The 25896-nt window shown below is 46.1% G+C and overlaps 1 protein-coding gene across 1 annotated transcript; it reads right to left on the bottom strand.

Moving 5' to 3' along the window:
• On the bottom strand, positions 1–25446 carry tap2a (transporter associated with antigen processing, subunit type a). The gene is made up of 11 exons (XM_030741601.1): positions 24880–25446; positions 24509–24623; positions 24296–24426; positions 24005–24210; positions 23496–23693; positions 23258–23386; positions 10222–10410; positions 9956–10129; positions 9615–9774; positions 9293–9429; positions 1–561 (listed from the first exon to the last, which is right to left on the bottom strand). The coding sequence occupies exons 1-11, from the start codon at positions 25388–25390 to the stop codon at positions 367–369; spliced, it is 2145 nt and encodes a 714-aa protein (XP_030597461.1). The 5' UTR covers positions 25391–25446; the 3' UTR covers positions 1–366.
• Between the last annotated feature and the right edge of the window lie 450 nt (positions 25447–25896).

Genomic DNA, 25896 nt, shown 5'->3' with positions numbered 1-25896 from the left:
CTTTATTTGTGGAATAAAGTAACCTTTGACCTCTCTGAGGTTTATGGTATCATCAGTGTCACCTTTATCAAAAACCAGGAACAAGAAAATATCATGGAGATAAATGTCTAAGAAAAAAAATCACTCTTATAGTTTAATCAACAGTTTATTACCAGTATATCTGTATATATATATATATATATATATATATATATATATATATATATAAACCAGCAGTTATTGAGTATTTACATAAACTCCAGCTCGTTCTCTCACTTTAATACAGCAGAACTCTGAGAACATCGAGCTGCAGCAAAGACCCAGCAGTTAACGTGGGTTAGGGTTAAGGTTAGGGGTTAGGGGTTACAGGGGTCGGGGGGGTCAGGGTTAACCCTCAGTGAAGAGCTCCTCTCTCAGCTTGTGGTAGCTCTCCTTCATCTCCATCAGCTCCCGGTGAGTCCCTCGCTCTCTGACTTTGCCGCCGCTCACAACAACAATCTGATCGGCGTTCTCGATGGTCTTCAGCCTGTGAGCGACCACCAGCAGGGTCTGGTCCGGGATCGTAGAGAGGGACTGCTGAATCTGAGGGGGCAGAGATATGTAGTTACGTTACTGATCGCCGGGTGGGTCTCAGCACTGAGATCATCAGGAGAAACTTTGACTGTTCACACACGAGGAATTAAACATCCTGCTGACAGTTTGTAAATAAATACATTTAATAATAAAACACTTGCTGATGTAACAGGAAGAAAAATAAGAATATTTTTACAACTTTTAACAGAATTTACTGTTTTTTTCATGAAATAAATTATTTAATAAGAGGAGTGACATCAAATTCTGTGAAATGATAAAAGGCTGATTAGTTTTTTATTCTGCAGTTTTGAGAATGAGTCTGACTCTGATTTTCCTCCTAAATCTCACAGAGACATCTTTCAGTTTTATCAGCGAGTTCATGTTCAGACTGTTTTTAATCAGCACTGATGGATTTCTGGTCAAAGATCTTTAGTATCAGACATGTTTGAAACAGAGACCCTTTAACTCTGACCAGGGGCACAGCTAAATACTGTCTGAGGAGTCTGCAGGCACATTTCTAGCCCCCCCAACTCACTCACTCAGCTCATGCTCTGACATGCACTGTGAGCTGTGAGGTCTTATATAGACAGGTGTGTGCCTTTCCTAATCAAGTCCAATCAGTTTAATTAAACACAGCTGGACTCCAGTGAAGGAGTCGAACATCTCAAGGAGGACCAGAAGAAATGGACAGCATGTTAAACATGAGTGTCACAGCAAAGGGTCTGAATACTTATGACCATGTGATATTTCAGTTTTTCTTTTTTAATAAATTTGCAAAAATTTCTATATTTCTGATTTTTTCTGTCAAGATGGGGTCCTGAGTGAACATTACTGAGAAATAAAATGAACTTTATTGATTTTAGCAAATGGCTGCAATGAAACAAAGAGTGAAAAATTTAAAGGGGTCTGAACACTTTCTGTACAACGCCCCCTCTCAGTGTTTACTGTGTTCATGTGTGCAGATCTCACTTATTCATAGACTTATAAAATACAATAAAATAAAATACAAGACTTCTATGACATAACTTACTAACTGTCTTTAAACCACTCTGAAAAGCTTTTTCATCCCAACAACATTTTTACCTGCTCCCTCTTCTGTTTTCTGTTTTGTGCCCCGGAGAGCTTTCTTTTTTGCATAAGTAAATTTATTAATTTTTTTTATTATTTATTTAGCGCTTTTCACAGACAGTAGTCACAAAGCGCTGTACATGCAAAAACAAAAAAGACAGTAATCAAACACCGTAACAGCTAAAAACTAATAATGTGAAGCTAAAATAATTAAACATCATAATAGCCAAAAATTAAAAAGTCAATAAAAAATTCTCAGCAGAAGGCTTTTTTAAAAAGAAAAGTTTTTAAGTGCTTTTTAAAAGAATCCACAGAGTCAGCTGAGCGTAGATGTAGAGGCAGACGCTTCCACAGCCTTGGTGCTACTGACTGAAAGGCTCTGCCCCCCCCTGGTCTTTAGTCGTGTGCGGGGAACAACTAACAAATTCTGAGCCTGCGAACGAAGACAGAACGAAGACAATTTTATGAGAAGCTGGGAAATATAATCTGGAGCCTGGCCGTTTAATGCTCCGTATGTGAAAACGAGAATTTTAAAATGAATCCTAAAATCGATTGGGAGCCAATGTAAGGAACGTAAAATCAGAGTAATGTGAGCTTGCTTGCTAGAATTTGTTAATAATCTGGCTGCAGTGTTTTGTATTGCTTGGAGATGTGAAAGAGATGATTTGTCCAAGCCAGTAAACAGGGCATTGCAATAATCTAAACATGAAGACACAAATACATGGATAATTTTTTCCAGATCAGCCTTGGAGACCATATGTCGTAACTTTGAGATGTTCCTTAAATGAAAGAAGCAGGAATGACACAGAGATCTTACATGCGAGTCAAAGCTCAAAGAAAAATCAAATATTACTCCAAGATTATGGATGCTGGACTTAGCAGTGGGACAAAAAGAGGCAAGAGTCTGACTGACTTTCAGATATAGATCAGGAGGAGCTATGATCATAGTCTCAGTCTTATTATTATTATTATTATTATTTCTTTATTTGTTTAAGAAGGACAACACATATTGACAAACATCTGTAACAATTTAAAATATGCCAGATTATAGCCTTAAGGCTAATTTCCATCCGTAGTCCTCCTAACAAAACTAATATCACCTCATTTAAAATATACGTACAGTCTTATTGGCATTTAAAACAAGGTAATTACTGGAGAGCCACTCTGGGCACAGCAAACCCCAGACCCAGGACAAGCCATACACGCACACACCTGCACATGCACCCCTCCCCACACACACACACACGGGACACATACTTCCACTTATCAACCCATCTTCCAACGCGTGGGTAAATGAGTGCCTCCAAAGCCAGCAGTCACTGCAGAGCGCAGCCAGCCCTATCCCCAACGCCTTAGCCAACACCCCCCCCCCCCCCCACCAGGTCAGGTGTAGGAAACAGGGGAATGAAAAGACCTGCCTACTTCCCTCCCCACTCATCTGGAAGATGAAATGTTGGGTGCATGTGTCAGAAAATGTGAGTGTATGAAGTGTAAAAAGTGAGAATGTCTGTCATGGCCGGGGAGGAAACGGGCAAGGAAGGGCAAAAACGCAGGACTCCAGAGGTAACTTAAAAGGGCGTTTATTCCACCGGGGAAACACAAAAATACAAAAACCTTGGAAGGGAGGCACAGGGAGACGAAGGGCAGGCGCAGGGAACACAGGAACACAGGAACACACGGACACACAACGTCAACGACGCAACAGAGAACAAAACAAAACTGAGGGCTTAAGTACACACTGGGTAATCAGGGCAAGAGGAAACAGCAGGGAACAACAGGTGAGGCAAATGAAACTAATTACACAGGGGAAGCAAAGCTGAACACAAAGCACAGGAAAACCAGACTGTCAAAATAAACAGGAAGTGACAAACCAAGGAACATACTGACTAAACAGGCACAGACTCAGGACAGAGACGCAGACATATCATAACACATCAACCTACTGGGAGGACACACTCAGGAAATTAACACAAAACGCTGGGCCAACGGCCCAGGACATGCCAGTACCCCCCCCTCAAAGGCCGGCTCCCGACGGCCCAAACAAGAAAACAAAACCAGACCAGGGCGGGAGGCGGGGGCCCAGGAAGGAGGGCCCGCAACAAAAAAACAAAAACCCGGCAGGGAGCAACAAGGAAGAAGGCCCAGGGACAAACCAAAACACAGGGACAAAACAAAAAACAACAAGGCAGGCCAAAAACAGTACAAAGTGCAGGGGAGTCCATGGGAAAACCAAAACAAAACACAGGAATCCAAAAACAGGTCAGAAGAGTTCAGGGGAAGGCCCAAAACAGAAAACATAGTTCAGGAGGCCGCAGAGGCCAAGGGGCCACAAAGCAAAATCCCAACGAGGGAGGCCAACCGCGCGCCCAGCGGCGGCGGCGACGACGAGGAGGAGTCACTGGAGGCCGACCGCGCTCCCAGCGGCGGCGGCGACGAGGAAGAGTCACTGGAGGCCGACCGCGCTCCCAGCGGCGGCGGCGACGAGGAAGAGTCACTGGAGGCCGACCGCGCTCCCAGCGGCGGCGGCGACGACGAGGAGGAGTCACTGGAGGCCGACCACGCTCCCAGCGGCGGCGGCGACGGGGAGCAGGCACCGGAGGCTGACCGTGCTTCCAGCGGCGGCGGCGGAGACGCGGAGAAAACACTGGAGGCCGACCGCGCGGCATGCGGCGGCGACGAGGAGGGGTCACTGGAGGCCGACCGCGCTCCCAGCGGTGGCGGCGACGAGGAGGGGTCACTGGAGGCCGACCGCGGGGCGTGCGGCGGCGGCGACGGGGAGCAGACACTGGAGGCCGACCGCGGGGCATGCGGCGGCGGAGAAGGGCGACCCCGGGCTCTGGTGGGGAACCCTCGGGTGACGTGGAGCGCTCGGACTGAGCAGAGACCCCCACCGGCTCGGACTGAGCGGGACCCCCGGGCGCGGAGCGCTCGGACTGAGCGGAGACCCCCATCGGCTCGGACTGAGCGGGACCCTCTGGCGCGGAGCGCTCGGACTGAGCGGGACCCCCTGGCTCGGACTGAGCGGAGACCCCCATCGGCTCGGACTGAACGGAGACCCCCATCGGCTCGGACTGAGCGGGACCCTCTGGCGCGGAGCGCTCGGACTGAGCGGAGACCCCCATCGGCTCGGACTGAGCGGGACCCTCTGGCGCGGAGCGCTCGGACTGAGCGGAGACCCCCATCGGCGCGGACTGAGCGGGACCCCCGGGCTCGGACTGAGCGGAGACCCCCACCGGCTCGGACTGAGCGGGACCCCCTGGCTCGGACTGAGCGGAGACCCCCACCGGCTCGGACTGAGCGGGGCCCTCTGGCGCGGAGCGCTCGGACTGAGCGGAGACCCCCACCGGCTCGGACTGAGCGGGACCCTCTGGCGCGGGGCGCTCGGACTGAGCGGGACCCTCTGGCGCGGGGCGCTCGGACTGAGCGAAGACCCCCACCGGCTCGGACTGAGCGGGGCCCATGGGCTGAACGGGGCCTACATAGTGAGGCACCGGATGCGTAGGCTGGGACCGCGGAACAGGACACACTGCTGCTTTATTGAGCAGCAGGGGCTGCTCGGGGAATAGCCGAGGGGCAGGGGGCGGCGTGGAAGCAGGCCGGGAGACGACTGGCTGCGTGGAAGCAGGCCGGGAGACGACTGGCTGCGTGGAAGCAGGCCGGGAGACGACTGGCTGCGTGGAAGCAGGCCGGGAGACGACTGGCTGCGTGGAAGCAGGCCGGGAGACGACTGGCTGCGTGGAAGCAGGCCGGGAGACGACTGGCTGCGTGGAAGCAGGCCGGGAGACGACTGGCTGCGTGGAAGCAGGCCGGGAGACGACTGGCTGCGTGACGCCCTGGCTGCGTGGAAGCAGGCCGGGAGACAGAAAGAGCAGACTGCGAGCTAGAGAGGGCAGACTGCGTGGGAGCAGGCTGCGAGCTAGAGAGGGCCGACTGCGTGGAAACTGACTGAGAGCTAGGGAGAGCTGACTGCGTGGAAACTGACTGAGAGCTAGGGAGAGCTGACTGCGTGGAAACTGACTGAGAGCTAGGGAGAGCTGACTGCGTGGAAACTGACTGAGAGCTAGGGAGAGATGACTGCGTGGAAACTGACTGAGAGCTAGGGAGAGCTGACTGCGTGGAGACAGACTGAGAGCTAGGGAGAGCTGAGGCTGAGGGAGACCCTGCTGCTGCTGCTAACGCTGAAAACCGATGCGAAGGCTTGGACCTGGTTGCCCCCACCCGCGGAACAGGTACGGGTGCAGAGGTCAGCCCGTCCGAGGCTGCCCCCACCCGCGGAACAGGTACGGGTGCAGAGGTCAGCCCGTCCGCGGCTGCCCCCACCCGCGGAACAGGTACGGGTGCAGAGGTCAGCCCGTCCGCGGCTGCCCCCACCCGCGGAACAGGTACGGGTGCAGCGGTCAGCCCGTCCGTGGCTGCCCCCACCCGCGGAACAGGTACGGGTGCAGGGGGAGCTGGAGCCAAGGGAGCGGGAGCAGGGTGAGCAGAGGGAGCTGGAGCTAACTGAGGGGTCTGAGACTGCGACTGAGGAGGAGCTGGAGCTAACTGAGGGGTCTGAGACTGCGACTGAGGAGGAGCTGGAGCTACAGCTGACTGGGAACACTGCGACTGAGGAGGAGCTGGAGCTACAGCTGACTGGGAACACTGCGACTGAGGAGGAGCTGGAGCTACAGCTGAGGTCTGTGGCGCTGGCTGTGGATGAAGGGTGGTGATGACAAAGTCTTTCACGAGCCCATGCAGAGAGTCCAGCAGCCAAGGATGGTCACACACTAGCCCTTGCAGTTTGGCTGTGATAGCTTTCTGCTCAATCTCGCATGGGTCAGACAGCAGCTCAAAGACCAACGAGTCCACCCACCGAATGATGGTCTGCTTTGCCACCTCAGGGAGGGGAAAAGCAGCGGGGTCAGAGACGGTAGTTTGCGCATGACGCTGTGACAATATCCGCGGCGTTATACCGCTCGGGTCTGGGGGGGCCCCCCACCGATGCTGCCGGGAACTCCCCCTCCTCCGTGGCCGCCGCGACTGCAGTGGAAGGGGGAAGCCAGTGAGCGGAGCCGCAGATGAAGGACGCTGACGGGCACTGTTCTGAAATGCTGGGCCCCCCAGCGCCAGACGAGTGCCGTTGAAGCAGCCGGAGCTAGCCAGGTCTTTAGTATGGTCGCGTCGTTCTGTCATGGCCGGGGAGGAAACGGGCAAGGAAGGGCAAAAACGCAGGACTCCAGAGGTAACTTAAAAGGGCGTTTATTCCACCGGGGAAACACAAAAATACAAAAACCTTGGAAGGGAGGCACAGGGAGACGAAGGGCAGGCGCAGGGAACACAGGAACACAGGAACACACGGACACACAACGTCAACGACGCAACAGAGAACAAAACAAAACTGAGGGCTTAAGTACACCCTGGGTAATCAGGGCAAGAGGAAACAGCAGGGAACAACAGGTGAGGCAAATGAAACTAATTACACAGGGGAAGCAAAGCTGAACACAAAGCACAGGAAAACCAGACTGTCAAAATAAACAGGAAGTGACAAACCAAGGAACATACTGACTAAACAGGCACAGACTCAGGACAGAGACGCAGACATATCATAACACATCAACCTACTGGGAGGACACACTCAGGAAATTAACACAAAACGCTGGGCCAACGGCCCAGGACATGACAATGTCTGTATGAAAACTATAGTGTTGTTAAAATTCAGGGCACAGACACCTGATGAGCACCCGACTGTCAATCAGCAGTGCTCACCAAAACCTACCCCCCCCCCAAAACCCTCAATGTCTAAAGTGTAAATAAAACTGAGGGGCAGACAGCAGTGAAGCAGCGAGTGGAGACACTTCCGTAGTCCCACCGTGAAACCTCTGGGGCACACGTCTGCCCTGATGTGTATGGTGAATTGTCATTAGCCATAATGTCTATAGTGTAATTAAAAAGGGGAGGGGAGGGTGGCAATGTGGCACAGCAAGCAAAGCAATGTTAATGGCCTTACTCACTGTGGCCTATATTCCACGCATGCCCCGCCCCTAAGGACCTACATGTGTGAGTGATGTGTTATATTGGGAGTGGGGGGGAAGAAGGGCCAGGAGTCATAAGAGCAGGAGTAGAATAAGTATGTAAGTAAGTAAAGCTTTATTTATATAGCACCTCTCAAAACAGATGTTACGAAGTGCTTCACAACAGGACAAAGAATAATAAAAACAAATTAAACAAATGCCAAATTAAAAAGGTTTGTTTTTAAAAGACCTTTAAAATGCATCAGTGAGTCCGCCGCTCTAAGATGGACAGGGAGAGAGTTCCAGAGACGGGGAGCCACTGAGCTAAAAGCTCTGTCTTCTTTCGTTTTCAGTCTTGTAGAATGCACAGACAGTAGTCCCTGATCACATGACTGCAGTGATCTAGAAGGAGTATATAAGTGAAGGAGTTCACTGATATACAATGGGGCTTGCTCGTGAAGAGCTCTAAATGTAAGTACCAGAATCTTAAACTGTATTCTAAATTTCACAGGTAGCCAGTGTAACTGAATCAGAAGCAGGTGATGTGAGAATATTTGGAAGATTCAGTCAGAAGCCTAGCAGCAGCATTCTGAACAGCCTGTAAACGCTCCAGGGAATGTTTGCTAAGACAGGTAAACAATGCATTACAATAGTAATGCATTTAATGATGATGATGTAGTGATGTAATTTTTTATTTATTTTTTTTTAAGCATGTACGTATATTTCTAATGAGGTGATATTAGTTTTGTTAGGAGGACTACGGATGGAAATTAGCTTTAAGGCTATAATCTGGCATATTTTACATTGTTACAGATGTTTGTCAATATGTGTTGTCCTTCTTAAACAAATAAAGAAATAAAGAAATAATAATAATAGTCCAGGCGAGAAGATATAAATGCATGAATAACCATCTCAAGTTCAGAATGAGATATGATGGAGGTAAGCTTAGCAATATTCCTAAAATGGAAGAAACAAGAATGCGTCAAAGATTTAACATGAGAGTCAAGCATAAAGGTAGGGTCAAAGGTTATCCCAAGGTTCTTAATAGAAGGCTTAACGAATTTAGCAAGAGGACCAAGGGCTATCATTATATTAGAGACAGATCTATCCCGAGCACAGATCAGAATTTCAGTTTTGTCCTCATTAAGTTGAAGAAAATTTTCGGCTAGCCAGCTTTTAATGGATTTTAAACACATTATTAATACCTGCAACTTTGAGACATGTTCATGCTTGAAAGAAATACACAGCTGGATGTCATCGGCATAACAATGGTACGATATTCCCTCAAAAGTGTTTAGAACATTTCTCAAAGGGAGCAAATATAACAGAAAGAGCAGAGGGCCCAAAACAGAACCTTGGGGGACGCCATACGCAAGATTAGCAGAGTCGGATCTGAAATCAGAAACTGCCACATGATTTGACAAGTATGAAGTGAACCATTTCAGGGCAGATCCAGATATACCCACCCAGCGATGTAGTCTATCAAGTAAAACTTCATGGTCTACAGTGTCAAAAGCAGAAGAAAGATCCAACATCAATACTAACCCCAGAAGGTGAGAGCCAGCTAAGTGGTTCAGTAAGTACCCCCATTTCCCCTCATCTCTTTAACCCCCCCCTGCGCGGCGCCCCTCTGCATTCCATATTGTGCATAACCACTTTTTGCACCACTGACTCTGACACACCTTATTCTCACTGTCAGTATCCAGCGAGCTGGTGATTTCATCCAGGATGAGGACCTGTGGCCGTCTGACGAGAGCTCGAGCGATGGCGATCCGCTGCCTCTCACTCTTAGATAACTGACCTCCACCTTCACCCACCTCTGAGACACAGACACCACCACAGACAGATTCAGGATTAATGCAAACAAACAAAATATTTACTCCTTTTAATGCACAGAGTGAATCTGCAGTGTCCTCATCTCCTCGTCATACTTCCTGCCCTCATTTGTCACCTTTCCTCAGACAGAGCAGGTCTGCAGCCATGACAGGAAGTTACATCATTCACCTGTGTCATAGCCTTTTTCCAGCTGCACAATGAAGTCGTGGGCGTTGGCCTTCATCGCTGCTTCCTGGATTTGGTCCAATGAGCAGCCTGTAAGCCCGTATTCAATGTTCTGTCTGATAGAGCCAGAGAAGAGCACGGGCTCCTGGTTCACCACAGAGATCTGACAAACACAAATGTTATATAAGTATGTAGACAAGCTTCTCACACAGATGTTATTAATATGATGATCTTTGAATTCACACAGTTTTCTCCCATTAATGTTTTTTTCTTCTATTTGAAAAAACAGAAGCTCCTCAGAGAACATCCTGCTCCATCAGGGAGAAGCTCTGAGGATGAATCACCTTCTGGTGGAGGAAACGGTGGTCGTAGGATTTCAGCGGTTTGCTGTCCAGCAGGATTTCTCCATCCTGAGGTTCGTAGAATCGCTCCAGCAGACTCACACAGGTGCTTTTTCCTTCTCCAGATGGACCAACAAGAGCTGTCATCTGACCAGGCTTCAGCTCCAAGGAGAAGTCCTGAAACCAGTGGAACATGACAGATAACGGTGGTTACAATAACAGAATAAATGGGGACACCAAACCTACACCCACCTGCCCTGCACACTCACCTGCAGCACTGTTTTGTTGGGGTTGGCAGGATAGGAAAAGGTGAGACTCCTGAAGCTGATGTGTCCTCTCAGCTGAGCAGGTTGGAGTTTTCCATCTGTGCTGACCGAAGGTTTCCGGTCCAGGTACTCAAAGACTTTCCCAGCAGCCCCCACCGAGTTCAGCATGTCACCAAAGATGTAGGTGAGAGTCTGGAAGAGTATAGTCAGAGGATGGGATCAGCACATATTTTAACATGCTTTAATTTACAGTGTCTATTAAAATGGTGTAAGACTGACAGGACATACAGTTTTACTCTGTGCTGAGGATCAGCTGAAAGGATGGTGAGGCAGCTGTTATGAAGTATGAACCAGGATGTGATGACTGGGAATTTCAAACTCACTTCAAATATCCAGGAAAACACTTGATACCATTTTTAATACCACGGGGGAACATTTCGACCCCGTCGCAGTGAAAATGTCACATCTCAAAAAAGTTCACTCTTCATTTTCAACTAATTTTCTGATTTATGTTAGATTCAGCAAAATAAGTATTTAAGATTAAGTTTAGAGGTTTAATATGTGTTATAAATTATTATCAGTTTGTTACAGATTGTGGAGTAAAACATATTTAAGAATCTGCTAATAAACAAAGGGTACAACAAACACCACAATCCCTCACATCTAAATCATTATTATTGTACAGCATTATGGAAAAGCTCACAATGATATTTGGTATTAGTTATGCTGAAATAAAGAAGTCTGAAACAGATTGAACAGCATTAAAACTGACCTCACAGCTGCTACAGCAAAATAAAAAACACAAACCCCCCCAACCCCTCTGGGGTCGATGGACGCGCCGGCGCGTCAAAATGACATCGCCGATTTGAGATGATGTCACTGTGCTGAGTCTCCATGGCCATTTCTCAATACACAAATAAAGAAGTTTGAACTGCCCAGTTTCCCGTACAGGGATTATGTCTAACCCTGGACTAAATATTTTTTCCTATTGTGGTCTTCATTGACTTTTTCCTTTTAGTCTAGTCTAGCTTAATCCATGAACGGGAACCGGCCGCCCAAGTACAGGATTATTTTTCAGTTGGAACACCAGCATACTTGATGACATCACAGCTCAGCTCCAGTGTTTCTATCACCTTCCAGCTTAAATTTACAGATTAAATTAAATTAAATTAAATGCTTGGTTTTAAAAACTTCATCTCTGGATAAAAACATTATACATATATACACAGCTCTGCTGCTTACTGAAGGAAAAAAAAAAGGTCAGAGGTTAAAATGATGTTTCTATTCCAGAGGACTTCCACCACTTACAACAGACAGATGATGTTTAGAATACACTTGAATAAATATTTAAAATTCAAAACATATATTTTGATCATTTCTGGAGCAGGCTCGTCATCAGTCTTCACGATCTCCATGAACAACAACATGCACCAATTTTCCCTTTCCCACTGAAAATGCTCTCGTGTTCCTTCCTGAGTAAAATATTTTTAATATAAGTTTTATCGATTTGCTCAAGAACAAATGAAACACTGAAATAAAGATTATAGATCATCTGAGTGAATTATATGTGTGTTTAACTTCCACTCAGCAGCAAAAACCAGCGGCAGTTTTGAAAATGATGTGCTGGGAGTCGGAATCGTTTTCCCCATGAACCTCGTCCGGCCAACGAAAACGGCTGATGTCAGAGCACTTTTGCAATTAAGTGATATCTTGATAGACTGAGCAGATATTTGATGTTTATACTAAAAACACCAAAACATCATAAAAGTTTTTTGGGATTCTTGGCTGCACCAAGGCCGTTTCTCAATATGGGTACCTGTGCGGACTTGTGTACTTGTGAAACGTCATCACTCTGCCCAAGTACTGTTCCAAATCAAAGTACGCATAAAGGCAAGTTCGCTCAAAATACCCGGATGTGTTCTCGCTCCGCCCCTTCTATCGAGTCTGTTTCAGTGGTGACTTGTGTGGACTTAGTGTCAATAGTGATCAATATAGCTTTTTTTTATGCTTTGCTCAGAGTATTTATGGATCTGTGAGGTTTCCGATATGTCCCCCCCCAATAGTAAACTCATTCCTACACCCTTGATTGTTGTCCATACACAGATCAGGCGATGCCAAACGATATAAGACACGATCATATTGTGTTATTGTATCTGTCTCATTAACCTTTGTTTACAAAACAGCACACAGAATGTGTGTTGCGTGGTACAACAACACTTTTTCCACTCACACACAGACAGGTTGTCTATATTTAATCAGACTAAACACACCTTAGTTTGATTTCACTATAGTGGACTTAAATATTTTTCATAGTATCATATCACTGTTTGTTGGTCAAAGTCTGCAACCACATGTTTTTAAAATAAAAGTTTGTAATGCAGTACTGGTGAGACAGCTGCGGTTTTATACACAAATCTGCACAATATCACCTGTCAAAGTATTGATCAGACATTCAATGGTTCATTTATGATCCATGCCACAAAGATCAAAACATGATGTATTTATATATTTTTGTATTTCTGCCATGTGGTACAGGGGTCACTGAGCTTAAAAGGAAAAAAAGTCCACACATACACACAACGTTACTCATAAATGCTAAAGGTGTACTCCAGCATTGCTGCAGCATCTCCACTTTACAGCTGTTATCAACATTATTCTTAAAAGATAATTACCCATCTGTTCATCAGGTGGGGATCCATAAAGTCTTTAGATGTTTTGTTTGCATAGATATGTTCATAATCTGTAGATTATCACAGCATCCATTTTACTGTGTCACAAATTCCAAATTGGGACTAGTGGTTGTGTAGACACACAAAGTATTTTGTTTATCTCCACAGTTTGTATCACACTCCTATTTGGTTTAAACCAACTGTATAAGAAAGAAAAGCTTCAGCTATATTCTAACAGCACACTTGAAAGGTTGTTCAAAGTTTTACTCAAACTAGAGTTGCACCTCTCACATCTACTATGAAATGGATGAATAACAGTTAGGATTAGCTACCAGGCATTGTTTTTATGAGTAAAATCAATGTATTGAATTATATTACTTAAAACTAAGAGATGAAATTAACAGCTTCACTCACATGCTTGTGATGTTTATGTATCCAAAAATCATAACATTCAGCGCTCTGAAAACATTATTGCTGCAGGTTCCTTTATACACACTTTACAAGTTTGTCCCAGTAAAGTTCACACATATTCAGATGAAGCAAAAAAATGGACTCTAAGCAATGCAAAACCACACAGACTGTAGAAGGAGATAACTCAGAAAACCTCAAACACAGAGATTAACAACTACCCCTACTTTTTGTATTTCTTTGTTAGTTTTTGTGCATCTGTCTCTGCGAACAACTGCTACACATGCCAGGATCTTGTGGACATTGGCTACCGGCACAAGATATCAGTATCGAGTGATTTTCACTACACTCATAACATCCCAGGCGACATAGCGAGACCGCCGGGCGCTCCGTGGATTGTTATCAGGTCTGGAAGGCGCCACCGACGGCGGAGGGAGAGGAAGCAGAAGCGGGGCTGCAGGTCCGGCTCTATGCTGAAGCTGAAATGCCAACCACACAGGCCTCCTCTGCCGAGCCTGTATCTCTCCAACGCCAGGTCCATGGTAAATAAAACGGACAACCTAGAGTTAGAGCTGGCTGGAAATCACTATGTTCGTGACTGCTGTGTAATGATTATCACCGAGACCTGGCTAAACCCGCAGATCCACGATGTTAGCGTGGAGCTAGCAGGCCGCACTCTGCTACGCGGGGATCGGACCAAGGACTCCGGTAAGAGCAGGGGAGGGGGTCTCTGTATTTACGTGCATGAGGACTGGTGTAACAACGGAACAATCATAGACAAACATTGTTCCTCAGACCTCGAGTACATGTCTGTAAGATGTCGGCCTTTTTTTCTACCCAGAGAGCTAACAGTAGTGATCGTCACAGCTGTGTATATAGCTCCCGATGCTAACGTTAGCATGGCGCTCTCTCTCCTGCTGAATGCCATTAACGAACAGCAGCGGGTCCACCCCGACGGTGTTCTTATTATCGCGGGAGACTTTAACAAGGCCAACTTAAAGACTGTACTCCCGAAATTCCACCAACATGTCAAATGTTCTACAAGAGGGGAGAACACTCTTGACCACGTTTACTCCAACATTAAGCACGCTTATAGAGCCAAACCCCTCCCCCACCTCGGCCAATCCGACCATCTTTCCCTGCTGCTCACCCCAGCATACACCCCCCTCAGATGGAGAGCCAGGCCTACTGTAAAAACCATTACAACCTGGCCTGAAAATGCACTCTCCGACCTACAGGATTGCTTTGCATACACAGACTGGGACTTATTCGAACACGAGGACCTAGAAACAATCACAGGGACGGTACTGGACTACATTAAGTTCTGTATCGGAAATGTGTCAGCAAAAACATCCGGGTTTTCCCTAACCAGAAACCCTGGATGAACAGCCAGGTCCGTTCACTCCTCTAAACCCGCGATGCTGCCTTCAGGTCAGGTGACAGAGCTCTGTACAGTGCTGCTCGAGCTGACCTGAAAAGAGGAATTAAAAAAGCCAAAACGGACTACAGGAGGAAAATAGAGTCCCATCTGTCCAGCAATAACACACGGGAGGTGTGGCAGGGCATTCAGAACATCACAAACTTCAGAGGCTGTGATGTGACTGCAGGAGACCTGAGCGTGTCACTAGCAGAGGAACTTAACTGTTTCTTTGCTCGCTTTGAGACACCTCAGGACCACCCATCAGCAGAACAACACCAGGGGAGTCTGGAGAAGCCTGAACTCCATCTCGGGATTTAGGGACTCCAGCACACAAGCTGAGGGGGACCAAAAGTGGGTGAACGACTTGAACTTATTCTTCAACAGATTTGACCAAGCATCTGCCCTGCCCCCAGCCCCTCTGCAGTTACCTATGGCTCCTGTATCTTTCTCCACCACCCTTACCTCTCCCGCCTCTTACACTCTACTTGTCCCCTCCCCCTCCCAGCACACGGCCACCATGCTCTCAGCTGTCCTTCATGGAACACCAGGTGAGAAATGAGCTTAGGAAGGTCAAGGTGAGGAAAGCAGCGGGTCCTGATGGTATAAGCTCCAGGCTCCTGAGGTCCTGCACAGACCAGCTAAGTGGGATAGTTACACATCTGTTCAACCTGAGCTTAGTGCTGAGGAAGGTGCCACAGCTCTGGAAGACATCCTGCTTAGTACCGGTGCAAAGGCTTCCCACCCTAGGGACCTTAACAGCTATAGGCCAGCGGCGCTAACATCCCACCTGATGAAGACCCTGGAGCATTTGGTTCTTGCCTATCTGCATCGGGTAGTAGGACCCTCAATGGACCCACTCCAGTTTGCATATCAGCAGTGCAGTGGAGTGGATGATGCCGTCATCTTCCTCCTACAATGAGCTCTTTCTCACCTGGAGAAGCCTGGAAGCTCTGTGAGAATAATTTTCTTTGATTTCTCCAGTGCTTTCAACACCATCCAGCCTACACTTCTGGGGAATAAATTGGAAAACACTGGAGTTGACCACCACCTAACATCCTGGATGCTGGACTATCTCACGAATCAGCCACAGTATGTGAGGTCACGTGGCTGTGTTTCTGACACAGCTGTCTGTAGCACAGGGGCCCCACAGGGAACAGTTCTAGCCCCATTCCTCTTCACATTATACACTGCTGACTTCTCCTATAATTCACCCACTTGTCATCTGCGGAAGTTTTCAGATGACTCTGCGATCGTCGGTCTTATACGAGATGAGGATGACGAGGAACACAGAGAGCTGATACGGAGATTCTCGGTCTGGTGTCAAAGGAACCACCTCATGATCAATGCAAGCAAAACCAAAGAGGTGGTGGTGGATTTCCACAGGCACAAGTGCACTCCTCCCACACCGGTGAACATCCTAGGTATGGACATTGATAGGGTCACATCCTATTAGTACCTGGGTGTTTATCTAAATAAACTGGACTGGTCAGACAACACCAATGCACTTTATAAGAAAGGTCAGAGCAGACTCTACCTGCTCAGGAGACTGAGGTCCTTTGGAGTGCAGGGGGCACTCCTGAAAATGTTTTATGACTCTGTGGTGGCATCAGCTCTTTTTTACAGTGTGGTGGGGAGCAGTATGACTGCTGCTGACAGGAAGAGACAGGATAGGCTCATCAGGAAGGCCAGTTCTGTCCTGGGCTGCTCCCTGGACACTGTGGAGGTGGTGACGGAGAGGAGGATGACAAGAAGGTTGTACTCTATGCTGTCAAATCACTCCCACCCCATGTATGGAACTGTGACAGCCTTGAGGAGCTCCATCAGTGACAGACTGTTGCACCCCAAATGTTTGAGAGAGCGCTATCGAAGGTCCTTCCTGCCTGCAGCAGTGAGACTTTTTAACCAGCAGTGCTCCCAGACATAAGACTGTTTTACTATGTATATATCTACACTGCTGACATTTGATTGGTCACATTGTCTATATTGTCTATACTGATCACAATCTCTATATTGTCTATACTGATACTGTACATAGGGTATACAGTTTATTATTTGTATATTCTGTATTTGTATTCTTATTTATTTTTATCTTTTCATACTTTCTTATTGGGTTGTTATTATCTATTGTTCAATTCAATTCAATTCAATTCAATTCAATTCAATTCAATTTTATTTATATAGCGCCAAATCACAACAAACAGTCACCTCAAGGCGCTTTGTATTGTGGGTAAAGACCCTACAATAATACAGAGAAAATCCAACAATCAAAACGACCCCCTATGAGCAGCACTTGGTGACAGTGGGAAGGAAAAACTCCCTTTTAACAGGAAGAAACCTCCAGCAGAACCAGGCTCAGGGAGGGGGGGTCATCTGCTGAGACCGCTTGGGCTGAGGGGGAGAGAGACAGGAGAAAAGACAAAAGACATGCTGTGGAAGAGAGCCAGAGATTAATAACAATTAATGGTTAAATGCAGAGTGGACTATAAACAAAGTAAATAAGGTGAATGAAAAGAAACAGTGCATTATGGGAACCCCCCAGCAGCCTAGGCCTATAGCAGCATAACTAAGGGAGGGTTCAGGGTCACCTGATCCAGCCCTAACTATAAGCTTGATCATAAAGGAAAGTTTGAAGCCTAATCTTAAAAATAGAGAGGGTGTCTGTCTCCTGAATCCAAGCTGGAAGCTGGTTCCACAGAAGAGGGGCCTGAAAGCTGAAGGCTCTGCCTCCCATTCTACTCTTAAGTATCCTAGGAACCACAAGTAAGCCAGCAGTCTGAGAGCGAAGTGCTCTGTTGGGGTGATATGATACTATGAGGTCTTTGAGATAAGATGGGGCCTGATTATTCAAGACCTTGTAGGTGAGGAGAAGGATTTTAAATTCTATTCTAGATTTAACAGGGAGCCAATGAAGAGAAGCCAATATGGGAGAAATCTGCTCTCTCTTTCTAGTCCCTGTCAGTACTCTAGCTGCAGCATTTTGGATCAGATGAAGGCTTTTCAGGGAGCTTTTAGGACAGCCTGATAATAATGAATTACAATAGTCCAGCCTAGAAGTAATAAATGCATGAATGAGCTTTTCAGCATCACTCTGAGAAAGGATGTTTCTAATTTTAGAAATATTGCGCAAATACAAAAAAGCGGTCCTACATATTTGTTTAATATGTGCATTGAAGGACATATCCTGGTCAAAAATGACTCCAAGATTTCTCACAGTGTTACTGGAGGCCAAAGTAATGCCATCCAGAGTAAGTATCTGGTTTGACACCATGTTTCTATGATTTGTGTGGCCGAGTACAAGAATTTCAGTTTTATCTGCATTTAGAAGCAGGAAATTAGAGGTCATCCAGGCCTTTATGTCTTTAAGACATTCCTGCAGTTTAACTAATTGATGTGTGTCATCTGGCTTCATTGATAGGTAAAGCTGAGTATCATCTGCATAACAATGAAAATTGATGCAATGCTTTCTAATAATACTGCCTAAGGGAAGCATGTATAATGTAAATAGAATTGGTCCTAGCACAGAACCCTGTGGAACTCCATAATTAACCTTAGTGTGTGAAGAAGACTCCCCATTTACATGAACAAATTGGAGTCTATGAGATAAATATGATTCAAACCACTGCAGTGCAGTACCTTTAATACCTATAGCAAGCTCTAATCTCTGTAATAAAATGTTATGGTCAACAGTATCAAAGCTGCATTGAGGTCCAACAGGACAAGCACAGAGATGAGTCCACTGTCAGAGGCTCTAAGAAGATCATTGGTAACCTTCACTAATGCTGTTTCTGTACTGTGATGAATTCTGAAACCTGACTGAAACTCTTCAAATAAACCGTTCCTCTGCAGATGATCAGTTAGCTGTTTTACAGCTACTCTTTCAAGAATCTTTGAGAGAAAAGGAAGGTTGGAGATTGGCCTATAATTAGCTAAGACAGCTGGGTCAGTGATGGCTTTTTAAGTAGCGGTTTAATTACAGCCACCTTGAAGGTCTGTGGTACATAGCCAACTAATAAAGACAGATTGATCATTTTTAAGATTGAAGCATCAATAATCGGAAAGACTTCTTTGAACAGTCTAGTAGGAATGGGATCTAACAAACATGTTGCTGGTTTGGAGGAAGTAACTATTGAAGTTAACTCTGAAAGATCAACTGGAGTCAAAGAGTCTAAACAAATACCAGCAGTGCTGAAGCAGGGCTTTTTTATAGCGCAACAAACTCTTTTTCCAGGCTAAATGAGCATCTTCTAATTTAGTGAGACGCCATTCCCTCTCCAGCTTTCGGGTTATCTGCTTTAAGCTGTGCGTTTGTGAATTATACCACGGAGTCAGGCACTTCTGATTTGAAGCTTTCCTTTTCAGAGGAGCCACAGTATCCAAAGTCATATGCAGTGAGGATGTAAAACTATTGACGAGATAATCGACCTCACTGGGAGCAGAGTTTAGGTAGCTGTTCTGCACTGTGTTGGCACATGGCACTGAAGAGCATAACAATGAAGGAATTAGATCCTTAAACTTAGTTACAGCACTTTCAGAAAGACTTCTACTGTAATAAAACTTATTCCCCACTGCTGTGTAATCCAATAAAGTAAATGTAAATGTTACTAAGAAATGATCAGACAGGAGGGGGCTTTCAGGGAATACTGTTAAGTCTTCAGTTTCTATGCCATATGTTAGGACAAGATCCAGAGTATGATTAAAGTGGTGGGTGGGCTCCTTTACATTTTGAGAGAAGCCAATTGAATCTAACAATAGATTAAATGCAGTGTTGAGGCTGTCATTCTCAGCATCTACATGGATGTTAAAATCACCCACTATAATTATTTTATCTGAACTGAGCACTAAATCAGATAAAAAGTCTGAGAAATCAGACAGAAACTCTGAGTAGGGACCAGGTGGACGATAGATAATAACAAATAAAACTGGTTTTTGATTTTCCCAATTAGGATGGACAAGACTAAGAGTCAGGCTTTCAAAAGAATGAAAACTTTGTCTGGGTCTCTGATTAATTAATAAGCTGGAATTGAAGATTGCTGCTACTCCTCCTCCTCGACCTGTGCTTCGAGCATTCTGACAGTTACTGTGACTCGGAGGTGTTGATTCATTTAAACTAACATATTCATCCTGCTGTAACCAGGTTTCTGTAAGGCAGAATAAATCAATACGTTGATCAATTATTAAATCATTTACTAATAGGGACTTGGAAGAGAGAGACCTAATGTTTAACAATCCACATTTAATTGTTTTATTTTTTGGTGCAGTTGATGAAGCTGTATTATTTATTGTTTTTAGTTTTTTGCTGATTTTAGCTTTGTTTTTTGGTGGTCTGGGAGCAGGCACCGACTCTATGGGGATGGGGTTTTGGGGGGATGGCAGGAGGAGAGAAGCTGCAGAGAGGCGTGTAAGACTGCAACTCTGCTTCCTGGTCTCAACCCTGGGTAGTCAGTTTTTAGGAGGGTTAATAAATTTGGCCAGATTTCTAGAAATGAGAGCTGCTCCATCCAAAGTGGGATGGATGCCGTCTCTCCTAACAAGACCAGGTTTTCCCCAGAAACTTTGCCAATTATCTATGAAGCCCACGTCATTTTTTGGACACCACTCAGACAGCCAGCGATTCAAGGAGAACATGCGGCTAAACATGTCGCACCTGGTCTGATTGGGGAGGGGCCCAGAGAAAACTACAGAGTCCGACATTGTTTTTGCAAAGTTACACACCGAGTCAATATTAATTTTAGTGACCTCCGATTGGCGTAACCGGGTGTCATTACTGCCGACGTGAATAACGATCTTACCAAATCTACGATTAGCCTTAGCCAGCAGTTTCAAATTTCCATGAATGTCGCCTGCTCTGGCCCCTGGAAGACATTTGACTATGGTCGCCGGTGTCTCTAGCTTCACGTTTCTCAAGACAGAGTCGCCAATAACCAGAGTTTGTTCCTCGGCGGGTGTGTCGCCGAGTGGAGAAAAGCGGTGAACAGGTTGGTGGTGTACCCGGGGCTTCTGCTTAGGACTATGCTTCCTCCTCACCGTCACCCAGCTGGCCTGTTTTCCCTGCTGCTCGGGATCTGCTAAAGGAGGTGAAGATTACACTAAAATATGTTGTTATCCAGATAGATCGAGCTATACAGATATAACAGCTAACAGACAGCAAAACACGACTGTGCTCCGAAACAGGAACAGGAAGTGATACAATACCGCAGTGAGAGTCTCTTGCCGCTACTACACTGAAATTTCCCCATTGTGGGACAAATAATGGGATTTTCTATTCTATTCTATCTGCCCTGCTCCCCCCACCAGGCTCCACCCCACTCACTGTCCAGGAGCATGAGGTACGGCGCGTGCTCTTGGCAGTGAACCACAGGAAGGCTGCTGGACCAGACGGAGTACCTGGCAAGGTGATCAGAGCGTGTGCCCACCATCTCACCCTGATTCTCACCAGGATTTTCAACCTCTCCCTGGCCCAAGCAGTTACACACACACACACACACACACACACACACACACACACACACACACACACACACACACACACACCTAAAAACAGTCACAATCATCCCCGTGCCCAAAAGGTCATCCATCACCAGCCTAAATGATTACCGCCCTGTGGCCCTCACACCGGTAATCATGAAGTGCTTTGAGAGGCTGGTTCTCCAGCACATCAAGGCCCACCTTCCCCCTACTTTCAGCACCCATCAGTTTGCATATCATGCAAACAGATCCACAGAGGACGCCATCGCTGTAGCTCTCCACTCTGTGTTAAGCCGCGAGCTACGCTCGCATGCTCTTTGTGGATTACAGCTCAGCGTTCAACACAATCATCCCAAATATTCTCACCACCAAACTGCACACCCCCCCCGCCCCTCACATGTTCCTGGATAAAGGACTTCTTAACCAACAGGTGAGCCAACACCAAGTGACAACCAAACATACAATATTGAGTATTGTATGTGTGTATGGTGGGCGTGTGTGAAGTTTCCCCTTTTGTATTAAATGTACTTCATATTCTATAGAACTGTTAACTCAAAAGCTGTTGCTTCCTGATGCTTGAAATTTTTTTTTTTTTTTCTCCAAGATGGCGCCACGGTAGGCAGCCTGCTACTACAGCTCCCAGGTTACTTCCCTTTCTTGTGTGTTCTTCTTGTGTTTTAAGTTTTTCTTTCAGACTCTTAGTTTTGTAGTTATATTCAATATCAAACCCGCCATGGACCTGCAAAGTTTCATTAGAGTAGTGACATTCCTTCTACTCTTTTTGGGACTTTTCACCACTTCATCTGGAGAACCTGTGAGCCACTCTATTGTTTACAGCTGGGATCAGCTGTTAGCGCTGTGCAACAGGATGTAGTAGTCTGCAGCACGGGGGCGCCACAGGGCACGGTCCTCTCACCCTTTCTGTTCAGTCTGTACACCTCAGACTTCAGGTACAATTCAGACCATTGCCACCTACAGAAGTTCTCAGATGATACGGCCATCATCGGATGTGCATCAGATGGGAACGACCAGGAATACAGGGGGGTCATCAGTGACTTTGTCGGCTGGTGTGAGAACAACGCACTCCAAATCAACACCAGCAAGACGAAGGAGATGATCATAGACTTCAGGAGGAAGCCACCCCCTACAGCACCGGTGAACATCCAGGGAAAGGACATGGAGACAGTGGTCTCCTACAAGTACCTGGGTGTTCATCTCAATAACAAGTTGGACTGGAGTACAAACACAGACGTCCTGTATAAGAAGGGCCAGAGTCGACTCCACCTGCTGAGGAGACTGAGGTCCTTTGGTGTCTGCAGGACTCTGTTAAAGACCTTTTATGACACAGTGGTAGCATCTGCCCTTTTCTATGCAGTGGCCTGCTGGGGGGGGTGGATGCACCAAAGGGACAGGAGCAGGATCGACAAACTGGTGCGGAGGTCTAGCTCTGTGTTGGGATGTCCTCTGGAGTCTGTGATGGTGGTGGGTGAGAGGAGGATGTTAGCAAAGCTGACATCCATCATGAACAACCCCCATCACCCTCTGCATGAGACCGTGGGTGAGCTGAGCAGCTCCTTCAGTCAGAGACTGAAACATCCTCGCTGCAGGAAGGAGCGCTTTCACAGCTCATTCATCCCAACAGCAGTTAGACTGTACAACACTTCATAATGTCTTGAGTCACTTGGACACTTTACCTCCTCTGCATCACTTTATCCATACAGTCAGATACATTTTATTTATTACACTCACCCATATAATGCATACCATGTATGCTGTGTACCTTACCGGCTACAAATGTATATAATATTTTGATATCTGTATATAGTGTTTTGATGTGTGTGTACATGTATATGTGTGTATTGTATTGACATTGATAAATATATTACGTATATAGTCCTTATGTATATGTGTATAGTTTTTCTATTCTATTCTATTTTAGTTCATTTGTTTTTACTCATCCTTTTCATTTTTCTCTGTACTGTAATGCACAAATTTCCCCGTCGTGGGATCATTAAAGTTTTATCTTATCTTATCAGATGTCCTGATTCCTAACAGGGCACAAAGCATTATGGGATACCCTGATGTTGTCTCCAAGATCCGACTGGTATAGGATGAAGGACACCAGGTGGCCCGTGGTCATCTGCCCCCTCTGGATGAAAAGCCGACCATAGTATAACACAAAGACCTGCATGGCCAACCCTGTCAGCTGCAGACACACACACACACACACACACACACACACACTGCATAGTGTTAAAAATAGTGATACAAAATGATTTCTGAGAAACGCACACAAAAACAGACTAAGTCCTCACCCTCCGTGCGAGCAGGTAAACAGCCCTGACGGTGGACTGTTGAGTCTTGAGGTTGTGTGTGTCCATCAAGCGGTCGCCATAGCGACGAGTTTCATGTTTTTCTGTGTTAAAGCTTCGTACCACACGAATACCAGACACAGTCTCGTTTGCAGCTTCATTTGCTGAAGCCATCGAGTCCTGCGTCGCCAGGGACAACCTCTGAGGAACAGATACAAGAGAAGGAAACATAATGAAGAGTTTTACCATAATAATAGTAATAATCTTTCTTTATGACAGGGAGCAAAATAATCATTGTAGTGGAAGCAGAGATGTTCAGACTTCATGATTACATGTAAGAGAAACTTGCTTTAGTCTGTAAGACTGAACAAACGGTTTATGATAGTTTATGACAGTTGTGCATATTCAACAGGACTGACTGACCACTTATTTCAAATGAAGGATTATTTGATAAGTTGAAACAGTGACTATCACACACATGAATCTGTAGATTTGTAGATTTCTGCTCTTACCTGGTAGCGAGTGTCATAGATGTTCTGTATGATGCCGGTGATGGGGGTCTCCATCAGTACGAGGAATGTGAGCTTCCATGAGAGGCTCAGCATTAGAGAGATCATCCCCATCGTCTTGATGAAAGTCCTCAGCAGCACATTTACATTCAGACACACTGTTCTTCCCATCAGGGTGGTGTCTTTAGACAGTCTGGATGTGATTTCACCTGCAGGGATAATAAATAAAAGTTATTAGTTCCATCCTGTTCTTCAGTCCTATGATATACTTTTATATGGATATGACCATCTTACCTGCTTTTGTGCTCTCAAAGAATCCAATTTCCTGTTTGTTCAAAGCCCCAAACAGCATAACTTTGATTCTGCACGTGTAGGAGTGTATGGCACAAGTGAGGAGACCCCCCCTGCAGCCGGCACTGACAGAACTAATCAAAGAGAGGCTCAGTTAGATATTACCTGTGGAGAACAGACAGAGGAGCAATATGGAGCAAAAACACTGCCTCCTACCTTCCCAGAGAATAAAGGCCCATGAAGATGAGAGCAGACAGGAAGTCATTCTGCTGGTAATTACTGCCAAGGATGTCAATGACTCTGCCGGTGTAGAAGGGGATGAACATCTCACCTGAGAGGAGATGCACACAGGTGACACAATCAGAATCATCAGGCAGAAAAATCAGCTTCAAACTAACATGATGATGATGATAGCCACAATTAAATGCAGCCCTGTGTATTCCAATAGCAGCGTAATAGATTCCAAGCCTATTTTAAAAACACGATATGTAAAATAATTATACTAAATCAGAATATTGTTAGTTTAATGATTGTGTCATAAGCCATCACTCTGCGCCTTAGCTTCATTAGATAAAATAGCTCCTTACAGATTACAGCCAGCGACAGGAACACGAGTCCTCCGAGCAGCAGGGGATAGTCGGGTCTGTACAGGCGGAGGACTCTCATGAACAGCACCCTCGCCTTTTGCTTCTGTTTACCGACGGCCTCTTCGTCGGTGTCCGGGATGGTGATCTCCCAAAACAGCGCAGCAGCGAGCGCCGCTCCGGTGAACATGAGCCAGCAGCGCACATCCCCCAGCTGCCCGCACTGACTCTCCTCGTTATAGAGCGCGCTGGTCCCGGTCTCAAACACCGCGGGGAGCAGACTGTGCGCCGTTATAAACCGAATCAGCAGCGGTGTGGGGTCTCCGAGTGTGATCAGAGCTACAGTAATAAGAGCCAACCAGCGGAGCGCCGCAGAGAGCCAGAGACGCGGAAACTGCCCAAAGACGCTGAGAGCGGCCGCAGATCCGGACGCGTAAAACAAGAACAGGTCAACGCAAACTGCTGCAATCAAAGCAGCGACTTTGCGCTTCATTGTTGCTGTGATCGCTGCCATCGTCGGCAACAGTCGTCCTCAAATGACCCGCTGTGCTGCAGGAGCAGCGCTTTAGGTTTAGGTTACTTTCACTTTCATTTTCTTATATGAAGGGGGGGTTTCCCTGAAATCCAAAATCCAGAAGGCAACGGGGCAGGGGATGACTGCTAAATAATTCATTAACTGAAGCATTTTTCATTCACTTTATAATTTGCATAATCACTACATTTTAAACTAACAACCACCCTCTTTAAAACTGCATTCAGAGTTTGAGACAGCATCACTAATGCTACACAGCCTTTAAAGTAGCTGAAATAAGGAGGATCAGTCCATCTTTGAGCAGTTTCATTTTCAATTTCACCAAAGGAGTACATGGGATTCATTGTAAGCTTATACACTAGCATAGGACATACATTTATAACTTTAAGGTCTTTAAACAGGCAGGTGGCCAACCATTAAACACTGAGAAGAATTAATGCAGGGATCCTCAAATCCAGGCCCGAGGGCCGGTGTCCTGCAACTTTTAG

The sequence above is a fragment of the Archocentrus centrarchus genome, chromosome 11, assembly GCF_007364275.1.
Source record: "Archocentrus centrarchus isolate MPI-CPG fArcCen1 chromosome 11, fArcCen1, whole genome shotgun sequence".
Taxonomy (NCBI): Eukaryota; Metazoa; Chordata; class Actinopteri; order Cichliformes; family Cichlidae; genus Archocentrus; species Archocentrus centrarchus.
The sequence above is the reverse complement of the archived record's forward strand: the minus strand, read 5'-3'. Positions and strand labels throughout refer to the sequence as shown.